We start from the raw sequence: 13837 nt of genomic DNA, 5'->3' as shown, positions 1-13837 counted from the left end.
GCTTTCTGGTCACATGAGCATGTGTCTCAGTCTGCCCGAGCCCACTTTCCTCATACACGGAAAAGGAGTTGACACGTTCTCCCCACCCAGCATGGGAGGCTCTAATGGAGTCTCAAGAAGAGGTGTAAATCTACTCACGACAATCGGCATTCCTGGGATAAGACCTGTTGGTTGGGCAACTACTACTTTGTAGCTAACCTTTTCCCCAGCGGTTTTTCAGGCTTTCTGCATGTCTTATGCTATTTGTACACCATCGGGCAGGCACACCAGTTCCCACCACTGGGGACAACAAGATAGGCTTTAAAAATTATCATCCATCTGTCATGCTTTCACTTGAAATTGTATGTAAAAAAGCAATCTTATTTGTAGTAGTAAATTTCAAAATGTACTTAACCAAAGAAATGAAAATGAAGTTTGGTTTTTTTTGGTGCTTTGGGTTTTTTTTTTTTTTTTTTTGAGTTGGAGTCTCACTCCGTCGCCCAGGCTGGAGTGTAGTGGCACGTTCACGGCCACCCCAGCCTCAACTTGCTGGGCTCTGGCGTTCCTTCGGCCTCAGCCTTCCAAGTAGCCAGAACTATGGACACGCACTGCCACACCTGGCTAGAGAATGAAGTTTCAATAGTCAGAATTTTTTTTTAATTAAAAAAAATAAGGCCAGGTGTGGTGGCTCATGTCTGAAACCCAGCACTTTGAAAGGCTGAGGTGGGAGTTCAAGACCAGCCTGAGCAGCATATCGAGAACACATCTCTACAAAAAATAAAAAATTAGCCAGGCATGGTGTCGTGACCTGTAGTCCCAACTATTCGGGAGGCTAAGGAAGAAGGACTGCCTGAGGTCAGGGCTGCAGTAAGCCATGACTGCGCCACTGCATTCCAGCCAGGGCAACAGAGTAAGACCCCAACCCAAAAAACTAAATAAAACAAAATAATAAAAAATTAAGAAACTAACTATGAATAGTGAGAAAGTGAAGCAAATAAAACTAGATTTAACCTTTTAAAAAAGTTGCTGTTTTCAATAATAAAAAATAACACAGGGTCTACCGGAAATGACACCGGGGCTTGGTTGGAGGATATGGAGCATTCAAAAATGAAGATTGAGGATGTGACAAAAGAAAAATAGAGTCTTTTCCAGTGAAGTGCAGATGGCACCAGGCGGCAAAGCTCAGGCCTTTGCTCAGAAAGTCCACAAGGAAGCATCAGGACCTGTACAGCATAGACAGCCACCTAGAAAATGCCACCCCTTGCCAAAGTCTTGAACATGAACACACAATATCCCTCTCCTATTCCTCTGGTGAACTCTCTATTCTGGTGCAAATGGATCGGTATCTTGCGTTCACTTATTTAACCAGTATTGACCACCTGCCCATTATGCCTGCTGGGCATGCTCCAAAAACATGGTAGAGTGCGCAGGGACTTAATGAGCATCTGTTATGTAAGCAGGCTCTTTCTTCCTGCCATGGAGGGTGAGGGTGCAAAACCACCTCCTCTGTCCCACCCGTACTGCTGAGAGGGCAGGCAGAATCCACCCATACACCTGGACCAGGTGATGTGCAGGTACAGGACACACACCGCCCACATACTTAGACCAGGTGATGTGCAGGTATAGGACACATGCCACCCACATACCTGAACCCGAGTGATGTGCAAGTACAGGACGCAGGCCACCAGGAAGCAGATGCAGAACACTAGCAGGAGGAGGACAGCCACAGTCCTGGGGGACAGAAGACATGAGGGTCATTGCCAGGTGGGAGCTGGGAGAGGTGGATGAGAAGTGCCTGAGAATCGGCCCCTCCTCCCACATCCCCTGAATCCTCAAAAGGAAACAGAAGTAGTGTGGATACCCAGCTGCCTACCACTTGGGTCTCGGGATTTGCTCATAGCTGGTTCTTTTTTAGGGGAGGGCACTTGAGGCTCCTGGGTGAGAAAGCCCTTTCCAAGTCAACTTCCCCCACTTTGGCAAACCCCACTTGCAAGATCTAACCTAGACTGAGAGTCACGGGACTTTTCTGAAAGCCCTTTTCCTCATGATAGGAACCCAGGAGTTGCCTCGACTTTGCTGGTCTGTTCTCTTGCTGGGCTTTGTCTAGGAAGAAAATTTTTAGAAAAAACTTGATCCCCAAATAGCATCACCAGGTGGGTTGCTGTGTGCACAGTGTCTGTGGAATGGGTGGGAAGCAGAGCACGCAAGAGTGAGGTCCCTTCTCAGCAGGTGTGGGGTAGCTTCCAAGTACTTTTAAACTCAAAAGAGATATTATTTCATAGGTAGCTATTATTAAGAAATGGGTATGCCTAGGAGAGAAGTAGCAAGTGGAGATTTAGTGGTATCTCTCTTGCCAAAAACAAAAGTCAACAATGGACTTATGTGATGTTTAAAAGTTATTAAAATTACTCTAGTTTGCTTCCTTTTCAGAGGCCTCTTTTTCTCATTTTAACGTTTTGAAAATGACATGGACCTAGAAACCAATGGGCCCATGTGATGCACTGCAGGGTTTTTTTCTCAAAAGCTATTAATTAAGGCAATGGTAATATTGCATGGATGGAGAAATTGAAAATACATGGTGACTTAGAACTGAGTAAATTCAAAATTAAAGATGGAAAATGATCAGTTCCATGCTGCATGCCATAAAGGCTTGTTAAACTATTAACTTAAGAAACTGGAGAATTGTTGGGTGGCTAATTTTAGCCCCCAAGGTCAGGTGCACTGGAACAGTAACACAGAAGATAAACCTTGAACAAACAAGGGAAATGCGGCCACCAACCCCAGAAACCTGGACTTCTAGGTGGCCTTCGACCTCATTGATGAAAACACTTACTGTGGAATTATTAGAAGATAGACAAGGCCAAATAAGGCAGCCAGGATGAGGGCAAGGACAACAGCGCTGGTGAAATACTCGTCCTGAAGCTGGTGGTACTGCACGAGAGAGAATTCAATCCATCAGGTTGTGGGCTTCCTCCAGAGAGGCCACGCTTTCACAAACAGAGAAGCTGGAAACCAGAGTCCCTTACCTTTTTCTCTCGTTCAACATGTTTGTACTTCAGGGTAAAGAAGTTCAGGTCCGCCATCTCCAGCTCTGTCTGGCGGGCTTCTAAGAGGCGGCTGATGTACCTATTGACACGAGTGCCTGGGGTGGTGTAGACAACGTTGGTAGAAAAAGACGAGCGGTTTCGGAGTTTTTCTGAGGCTGTTCTCAATGCCCTCCGCTGTAGCCATCATGAAAATAAAGGAATATCATCAAATTGTTCACTGTTGAATAAAAGCACTTGCATTCTCCTTCCAGCCTCGTCCACGGCAGGCTGGAGGTAGGTTCCGGGATCTGAGATACAATTGTAGCTCTGGCCCTTGCTGGTGGTGAGATGGCAGGTGAGTTATCTCAGCAGTCAGCATTGGGGCTCCGAGATAGGTCATGGGGATTACAGGGCACCTATGTGATGGCACTGCGGTGAAGTTTAGGGGATTCAACATGTGTACGGTAGGCAGAACAGTGACCAGCACAGAGCAGGCACCTGCACTCATAAAAAGCCCAACGCATACAGAAAGAGATGCCCCAGAGTTACAAGAGCAGGAGTCCAATCCCCTTCTTTCAATAGAGAGAAATGATGGCAAGAGAAAAAACTCTCAATCTCTCACTCTGGCCAGGACTGATAGGAACAGAAAGCGAGTCTTTCTTCCACAGCTTCCATATGTCATGTGAGGGATACACAAAATGCCCACTGCCAAAAAACAGAGTCAAATGAACAATCTGACATGATCTCAAGATCAGGACATTAACAGAACCTGTAGTAATTAATACATTTGAGGAGAAAATAGGAATATTAAAAAGAGGCTACCCGTGAGAGTCCAAAAAAAGATAGAATAAACATACTTCTCCTTTTTACTGCTACTGAATGGTGAAAACACTGACCATACATATAAAAGAAGCACAGGAAAACTGTGAAAAGTGAAGAGAAGAGGGGGACATCTAGGGATTGGGAGACTCAAAGCAAAATAATGCATGTATGGTGGGAAGCAGTGTTGCTTGGGGTTTTCTTTTGTCTTACTTTTCTCAGACTAAGACCCAGAGAAGACAGCAACCTGAAAACGCCATTGGATGCAGACTAAATTTTTTAAAGCCCCAAGAAAAGCCTGTTGTTTCTAACCAAAGGACAAAAAACGGAGCAACCTAGCAAAACAAACAAAAGATCATGCAGCCAAAGATCATGAAAAAAAAAATCTCTGGCCCCAGCCACACCCAGACCAGCAACAGCCATGTGGGAAGCCTTGACTTTCACCTCTCACTAGGCTGTGAGGAGGCACACCGAAGTCCCCACTGAGATAGTGTCAGAAAAAGTTGACTAGGGAATTAAAATTTCATCTCTACGATGTGGACCTGAGCCCCACTCTTGCACTGTCAGTAGAGGCATAATAAGGAATCTGAACTTCCATATCTGCTCAAGAGTAACAAGGTGCCTCTAGCCCCCAGGTGTCATGAAAAATGAGTGAAAAACCCATAATTCCACCTCCACCACCCTAACTCATGCAGAGGCTGAAAAGACCTGCTAAAAACAAAAGATTTCAATAAGATCCCAAGAGATCATATTACATAACATGATACCTCAGATGTCTAAGATACAATAAAAATTGTCAAGAAAATATTCATTAAGAAAGATAAACAGCAGATATCAACATCAAGATGATACAGTTGTTAAAACTATCTGAAAAGGATTTTAAGGCAGGCATTGTAAAAATTTCTCAGTAAGTAATTGTGAACATACTTGAAACAAATTACAGAAAGCCTCAGGAAAGAAATATAAGGTATAAGAATAAAATAGAAATTATAGAACCAGAATACACAATAACCAAAAATTTTTGTTAAATGGATGGACTCAACTACAGACTGTAGTGCACAGAGGGAAGAATTACTGAAATTGAAGATAGAGTAACAGAAATTATCCAATCTGAGCAATTAAAAATAGACTTTTAAGCCGGGCTCAGTGGCTCAGCCTTTAATACCGCGCCTTTGGGAGGCTGAGGTGAGGGGATTGCCTGAGCCCGTGGGTTCGAGACCCGCCTGGGCAGTGAGACCTCATCTCTACAATAAATCAAAAAATCAACAGGGCATGGTAGTGCATGCCTGTAATTCCGGCTACTTGGAAGGCTGAGGCGGAAGGATCGCCAGAGCCCAGCAGGTCGAGGCTGCGGTGGCCAGAAGCGGCCACTGCACTCCAGTCTGGGTGACAAAGTGAGACTCCAACTCAAAAAAAAATAGACTTTTAAAAAAAGACTCTGAAACTGTGGGGGGTGGGGAGGATGAGAGCTTTAATATTCATTTTTGTCATCAGAAGGAAAAGAAAAAGAGTAGAAGAGACTGGATAAATATTAGAAAAAAATAATAGCTGAAAATTTCCCAAGTTTGGCAAAAGACATAAATCTACAGATTGAAGTAAGTGAACAAATCTCAGACAGGATAAACTCAAAGAAATACAGGTCTAGATATATTGCAATCAAAATTCTGAGAACAAAAGACAAAAAAAAGTCCTGAAAGCATCATGAGAAAAGTGACATATGATTTTTAGGGAAAAAACAACTAGAATGACAGGAAATTTCTCTTTAGAAACCATGAAGGCCAGAAGGAACTGAGAAAATATTCTTCAAGTGCTCAAAGAAAAAATTGTCAACTCAGAAGTCTATATACAGTAAAAATTAACTTCAGAAATAAAAGAGAAATCAATATATTTTTAGATAAATGAAAGATGAAAGAATGTGTAATCAATCTAAAAGAATAGCAAAAAACTGTTCTTGAGACAAAAAAGTAAATGGTTAAAAAAAGGAGTGTTGAAACATCAGAAATAAAAAGAACAACAGAAATAAAAATACGGCTAAATGCAATATATTTTCCTTCTCTTGAGTTTTCTACATGATATTTGCTGGTTGAACCAGTTCTAAATTTTTCTGATTTAGTTATAAATGTATGTAGAGGAAATATTTGCAACATGCATATTATAAATAGGGGAGGATAAAGGGACTTAAAGGGAGATAAATTTTCTACACTAAAACTGTTAAAAAACAATAGACTGTGATATTATATAAAATAACATATATCTAAAAGCAACCATGAAAAATGATGTTATATAGCAAGATACACTATACATAAATCAACTACATATGAATAAAAATTGAATTATAAATAAAGTCCACACAAAATATAGCAACATAGGAAAATGAAAACAGAAGGAACAATCAAAACAAAAATAAGCAAATGAAATGGAAGACTTATCGATAACATATCAACATATCAATAACTACATTAAATGTAAATGGTCTAAATATGCCAATTAAAAAGTAAAGTTTAGAAGAAATGACTTAATAAATATAATCCAACACTATGCTATCTGCCAGAAGCTCACTTCAAATATAACAATATAGGCAGGTTATAAGTAGGCTGAAACTAATAGAACAGAAATGATATACCATGCAAATGTTAATCTAATGAAAGCAGAAGTGGCTGTACTGATATCAGAAAAAGAAAATATCAGAGCAAAGAAAAATTACCAAGGACAAAGACAGACATTACATAATGACTAAAAGGTCAATGCAAAAGGAAGATATAGAAATCCTAAATGTTATGTATCAAACAACAGACCTTTCAATTATATGAAGCCATAACTGGTAAAATTTAAGAAGAACTAGACAAATTCTCAATTGTAGTTGGAAATTTCAAATATTCTCTCTCTCAACAATCAACAAAACAACTAGACAGAAAATGAGCAAAGATACTGAACACCACAACACATCAAACAACAAGATCTAATTGACATCTATAGAATACTCCATGCAACAACAGAATACACATTCTTTTCAAATGTCCAAGAGTATAGAGTAGATAGGCCATATCCTCGGCCACAAAACAAAACCCAACAAGTTTAAAATTATTGAAAAAATACACATTATGTGTTCTCAGACCAAAGTGTAATCAAACCAAAATCAATAACAGCAAGATAATCTAACTGTAAGGAAAATCTTCAAGTACTTCTAAATAAGCCATGGGTCAAAGAAGAAGTCTCAAAGAAAATTTTAAAATGCACTGACCCAAATGAAAATGAAAATTATAACATATCAAAATCTGTGAGATGAAGTTAAAGTAGTGCTCCAAAAAAATGAATTGTACTAAATGCTTACATAAAAAAGTAAAAGTCTCAAATCAGTCACTGAAGTGTCATGCTAACAAACTAGAAAAAGAAATGCAAAATAAACTCAACGCTAATAGTAGAAAAGAAATAATAAATATAAGAGAAGAATTTGATGAAAAGAAAAGAGAAAAACAGAAAAAAAGCCAGTTCTTTGAAAATATCAATAAAGTTGACAAATCTCTAGCAAGCCTGACAAAGAATAATAGTGAAAAGACCCTAACAAATTCAGAAATGAAATGCAGTTTTACCAAATATTCTGTAGATATCAAAGAAATAAAAAAGGAATACTATAAATGCTCTATACAAATAAATGTGATAACTTAGATTGAACAAACACAAGAACTACCAAAACTCACCCAATACAAAGGGTAAATTGAATAACCCTAAAATTAATGAAGAAATTGACTTCATAGTTTTATAATTTCTGAAAAAGTAACCTCCATGCCCAGATGATCTCATTGAGGAATTCCAGCAAATATTTAAAGAACTAACACCAATTCTACCCAATCTCTTCTAGAAAATAGAAGAGAAAGCAACACTTCATAACTCAAAGTCAGTATTACCCTGATATCAAAACTAGAAAAAGTACAAAAAAGGAAAACTATAAGCCAATATCAATCATGCATATAGATGTAAAAATCCTTAACAAAATATTAGTTAATAAAATTCAGCAATATGCAAGGAGAATTATATACCATAACCTAGGGATACAAGCCTGGTTGAATATCTGAACATCAATGTAATCTACCAAATGAACTAGTTAAAGAAGAAAAGTCAATGATACAGAAAAATCATCTGATGAAATTCAATACCCATTCATGATAAAAATTACCAGAAAACTAGAAACCGAGGGAAATGTCCCCAACTTGATAAATAACATCTACTAAATACCTCCAGCTAACACCATCACAGTGAAAGATTGAATGCTTCCCTTCTATGAACTAACCACTTCCTCTCACTTTTATTCAACATAGTACTAGAAACTTCAGCCAGTGCAGTAAGGAAAGAAAAAGAAATAAAAGGCATACAGATGGGATAGAAAGAAATTAAACTATCCCAATTTTCAGATGACACAATGGTCTACATAGAAAATCCCAAGGAATACACACAGACACACACACACACACAAACACACACACAATACATTCTAGAAGTAATAAATGAGTTCCACAAGAGCACAGGACATACAAGATAAAAGTTAAAAAGTAATGATATTTCTTTGTACTAGCAGTGAAAAAAGGAAGACCAATATTAAAATACAATACCATTAATAATCATTGAGATAAATGAAATACAAGGTATAAGTCTAACAAAATATGACAAGAACTTATATGCAGAAAACCTCACAATGCTGATGAAAGAAATATTTTTTTAGGTCTCAATTTTTAATTTTTAATTATGGGAACATGAGTCATATGATAGTTCTATATATTTATGGGGTACATGTGATATTGGATACAGGCATACAATGTTTAATCATCAAATCAGTACAATTGGGTTGTGTATCACCTCAAGCATTTATTATTTCTTTATGCAAAGAGTGTTCTAATTCCATTCCTTTTGATATTTTAAAAAACCAAATAAATTGAGAAGTATACCATGCTCATGAATTGAAAGACTCAACATAGTAAAGATGTCAATTCTCCCCATACATGGTTTTAACATAATTCCTAGCCAAATCTAGCAGGATATTTTGTAGGTAGACAAGCTTTTTAATATTAAATTTTCGAAAAAGAAAAGGACTAGAATAGCTCATTTTTCTTTAAAAGAATAAAGTAAAAAGAATCACTCTACCGGATTTTAAGACTTCTATAATTGTATTGATCAAGACATTATGGTATGGGCAGATAAACAGATCAATGGAACAGAATAAAGAACCCAGAAATAGCCTCACATAAGTGTGGCCAAATGATTTTTGGCAAAAGTACAAAAGCAATTCAGTGGAGGAAGAATAGCTTTTCAACAAATGATGCTGGGGCAACTGGATATTCATAAGCAAGAAAAAAAAAACTTTGATTGTCTTATACCTTATAAAAAATTAACTTAAAATGGATTATAAATTTAACCATTAAACATAAAATTATAAGACTCTTAAATTATAGGACTCTTGGAGGAAATGTGCAAATAGTTGGCACATTTGGGCAGTGTAAAAAATTCTAAGATATGATAAAAAAACATAATTTATAAAATTTAAAAAATCAATAAGTTGAATATCTTCAAAACTGAAAACATCTGTTCTGTGAAATACCTTGTCGAGATAATGAAAACAAGCTACAGACTGGGAGAAAATATTTGCAAACCACCTATCTGACCCAAGAATCACACCTGGAATAGATAAAGAATACTTAAAAGTGAACAACACACACACAAAAAAAATCAGATAATCCAATTAGAAAGTTAATAGAAGACATGAATGAAGAGATACTTCACTGAAGGGGACGAGAACATACAGATGGAAAATGAGCACATAAAAAGCTGTTCAAGGCCAGGCTCAGTGGCTCAGCCTGTAATCCCAGTACTTCAGGAGGCCAAGGTGAGTGGATTGCCTGAGCCTGCAGGTTCAAGACCAGTTCAGGCAACTTGGCAAGACCTCGTCTCTACAATAAATTTTTAAAAATTAGCCAGGTGTGGTAGCGCATGCCTGTAGTTCCAGCTACTTGGAAGGCTGAGGCAGAAGGACCTCTGGAGTCCAGCAGGTCAACGCTGGGATGGCTATGAGTGTGCCACTGCACTCCAGCCTAGGTGATGGAGTGAGACGCCAACTCAAAAAAAAAAAAAAGAAAAAACGATACTCAACATCTTTTGCCATTGGTGAAATACAAAAGTAAACTCACAATAAGAGATATCACTACATACTTACTAGAACAGCTAAATTTTTTAAAAAGACAACACCAAACAGCAAGGATATGGAGGAAATGGATCCTTCACCCACTGCTGAAGCAAATGTAAAATGGACAGCCACTCTGAAAAACAGTTTGGCAGATTCTGAAGAAAACTAAACATGACCTATCAATTGCATATCTAGGCTTCTATCCTAGAAAAATTAACATTTTTGTACACACAAAAATCTGTACAACAATATCTATTGCAACTTTATTTTTAAACGTTAAAAACTGGAAGTGGCCAGGCACAGTGGCTCATGCCTATAATTCCAGTACTTAAGGAGGCTGAGGAAGGATTGCTTGAGCCCAGGAGTTTGCGATCAACCTGGAAAACATAGCAAGATCTCATCTCTACAAAAAAAAATCAAAAAGTTAGTCAGGCATGGAGGCGTATGCCTATAGTCCCAGCAACTCTGAAAGCCGAGGCGAAAGGATTGCCTAAGCCCCAGAGGTCAAAACTGTGGTGAGTCGTGATCATGTTGCTTCACTCCAGCCTGGGCAATAGAGTAAGACCCCAGCCAAAAAAAAAAACAACTGGAAACAAAAATGTCCTTTAAACAAGCAATGGTCCATCCACACCATGACAGACTACTCAGCATTATGAAAAGGAAACTATCAACACACACACACACACACACACACACACACACACAGATTGGATGGATCTCAAGGGTATAAAGGCCAGTTAAAAAAAAAAAAAAGCCACTTCCAAAGATCACAAACTACATGATTCCATTTATATGAAGATTCAGATCTGAGCCATCAGGGAACTGACTTGATGGAAGGATGATTCCAGGTTTAAAAAAAAAAAATCTCACACTCAAGGGGGAAACTTTGTCTTGAGGCTGACAATCTCCTTAGAGACCCTGCCCATTGCAAATCTCTGCTGTGCCCGGCAGCTTTCTCATTGTCCATTCAGGCTATACCCCAGATGATCAGACCCCAACTCGCATCCCCATGTTCACTGGTAACTGCCCAAGATTGGGCTTACCAAAAGACGAGTGATCAGTCTCAATTGCTCCCTGGTCGCACACATCTGAGGGGTCCCGTGAAGGGCTGATGGACACAGGCTTACCCTCAGGTCAGGGCTAATGGACGTGAATCCACCCTCCATCAGGGCTGATGGACACGGATCCCCCCCTAGGGCAGGAATGACAGACTCCGGTCCTTTCTCGGGTCAGCCACACCTCCAGACTCTGTCACCTTCTTACACCCTCTGCCTGTCAGCTCACCTACTGTGTTCTGGGTTACTGCTCCGCCACAATCATAAATCACAGTTCTGGTCTATAAGCCATAAGAGTAGCCAGTGTAATGGGCTGGTGATGGGGGTGACGGGGCAGCTATCCCTCAGTCAGTAGGAGATGAGCACATGTCTAAAAATGTTCCAAGAACAGCCCAAGGCCACAGCCTGGACAGTCAGGTGAAAGCTCTTACAATGTCAAGGAAACACTCTAGGATCCAGTAACAGCATGTACCACAATAACAGCCAGAGAAAAAACCCACCAGGTTGAGCATCTTAAAACATACTCAGAAGTATTTTCTAAAATTCAACATCCACTTCTCATTAAAAGAAAAACTGCAAACACTATCTCACATGTGCTACTTTCTTAAAATAATTATACTATGACTACTAACCCAAAGCATCACAATTAGCAGTAAAAATCCTATTTATTTTGACTACTAAGATCCATCATTTCATCAAAGATGGAAAAGAGAAAGCAAAGTTATCAAGAAATACATATTATTATAGATCAAGACAATCCAAGATAATTAAGTGAAAAGTTATTGCAATCAGTTTCAAAAAATGTGGACCAAACAAGCTGAAATTTTATCTTCATTAAATTCAGATAGATATGGTAGAAACGATCTAAAATTCCTAGCCATGTTTAAACAAAACATCCAAGTGACAAAAATAAGGGAGACTCTGGGCAGATCAGAAAGAGAGAAGAAAGACGCAGCACTGAACATACTGGTGATATTTTAAACCACATTGAAGTGCAGTTCGGGAAGCCAAGACACACACCAGCAGAAGTGAGCACAGCAAAAGCTCAGGAGAGAAGAATTTTGCAAGAGCTATCCAAAATTAAAACAGATACACCATTTAACCCGGCAATTTCACTACAAAGCAATACTCCAGGCTATCCTTACAACGTTTGCTAAGATGTTTGTAAAAAAAGGATGTTCACAGCACCAGTGGATGTGAGAACAACCTCTAGAAATAAAGTTCCTGCCTACCAATAAGCCCGTGGCAAAATCATAACTTGTGCTTGCAGCCAGAGGCCATCAAGCCACTTAGAAATGACCAAGACTTGTTTGTGCCCCCAAGATGTCTAAGGTCTGTCACTGAGTGAAAAAAGCGCGCAGGACAAGTTCCTATTTGCGTTAACCTTCTGGTGCACACACAAATTGATGCATCGGAGGAAATACACAATAGCAAACATTTTGGAGAGTTTAATTTTTGTATCATGTGTAGATGCTGCCTTTTTTAAATAAATAAATATGCGTAGATATTTAAGAATGAAGAGAAGGACAAAACAGCACACACCCCCCCCCCCAAAAAAGAGAGAGAGAATTAAGAGGCTCCTGGGTGCAGCTATCAGAGGGGACAAGTGGGCGGCCAGATATTAGGAAACTGGAATAGAGAAGTGTCCTCACACTGGTTCCAGCAGGCAATGGCATATCCCCATCTGCTGGGCCCAGTGGGTGACAACTATCACAGCATCTAATCAGCAGCACACACACTCCACAGACATTGGATTCACTGGATTTCATTTTACAAAACAGACATGTAAATGTGCTTTCATGAACAAAAATGATTTGCTTCATTTAAAAATAATAAAAATGACCTAAATATCAATGGAGGTTGATTAAGAAAATGGTCTCTCTTTGGAATAGAAATCTACCCAAGGATTAAAAAGTGATATTTTGGGCAAATATTTAATAATGTAAGAATGTGTTTATAATATATTGGCAAGTGAAAAACCAAAAAAAAGAAAAAGAAAAAGTAATCAAACTGCCTGTATATCATCCAACCAAGTTTATTAAAAAATGTAGACATACTTAAGAAACTGGGAGGCAGTAAGAATGGCCATCATTAATAAAACAAACAGCAACAGATGCTGGCGAGGACACGGAGAAAAAGGAATGCTTCTACACTGCTGGTAGGAATGCAAAATAGTGCAACCTCTCTGGAAGACAGTGTGGTGATTTCTGAAAGAACTAGACATTGACCTTCCATATGACCCAGCAATCCCCCTATTGGGAATATACCTGGAGAAACACAAATCATTCTACAATAAAGATAGCTGCACAAGCATGTTTATTGCAGCTCTATTCACAATAGCAAAAACATGGAGCCAACCATGCTGCCCATCAAAGCTGGACTGGAAAAAAATTGTGGTGCATATACATAATGGAATATTATACAGCCATAAAGAAGGACAAACATATGGATTTCGTGGCAACTTGGATGGATTTTGAGCCGATCATACTCAGTGATCTATCACAGAAACAAAGAACAGAGTTCTCACTCATAAATAGACCTTGAACAATTATCATAATACTCTAAGAAGGGGATTGGCAGTTGAGGGAAACAACTAGGGGAGGGAGGGGCACACCTCATCGACAAGGGTAACTGTATAATGAACATTTGTATACCTAACCCTGAATTGTATCCCAGATCTTTAAAATAAAATAAGAAACTGGGAGGAACAAAATGTTAATGATAGCTTTTTTTTCTGTGGGTAATAGCATTATGGATAAATCCTTTCATTCTCCTTTGTACATATT

General features: G+C 38.8%; 1 protein-coding gene across 1 annotated transcript in view; it reads right to left on the bottom strand.

Moving 5' to 3' along the window:
* Positions 1–1625: 1625 nt before the first annotated feature.
* LOC103253123 (adenylate cyclase type 1) overlaps positions 1626–13837 on the bottom strand; it is a gene marked incomplete at its 3' end in the record, with an annotated part of 107183 nt that continues 94971 nt past the window's right edge. The window contains exons 9-11 of the mRNA XM_008051590.1: positions 3006–3200; positions 2813–2910; positions 1626–1710 (exon numbers count right to left, since the gene is read on the bottom strand). Of these exons, the coding sequence (XP_008049781.1) occupies positions 1626–1710; positions 2813–2910; positions 3006–3200 (378 nt within the window). The remainder of the gene's footprint in view (positions 1711–2812; positions 2911–3005; positions 3201–13837) is intronic.

Source organism: Carlito syrichta, unplaced genomic scaffold (assembly GCF_000164805.1).
Source record: "Carlito syrichta isolate Samal-C Ts95f unplaced genomic scaffold, Tarsius_syrichta-2.0.1 Scaffold66630, whole genome shotgun sequence".
NCBI lineage: Eukaryota > Metazoa > Chordata > Mammalia > Primates > Tarsiidae > Carlito > Carlito syrichta.
Note: the sequence above shows the minus strand (reverse complement) of the source record. Positions and strands in the feature narration are given on the sequence as shown.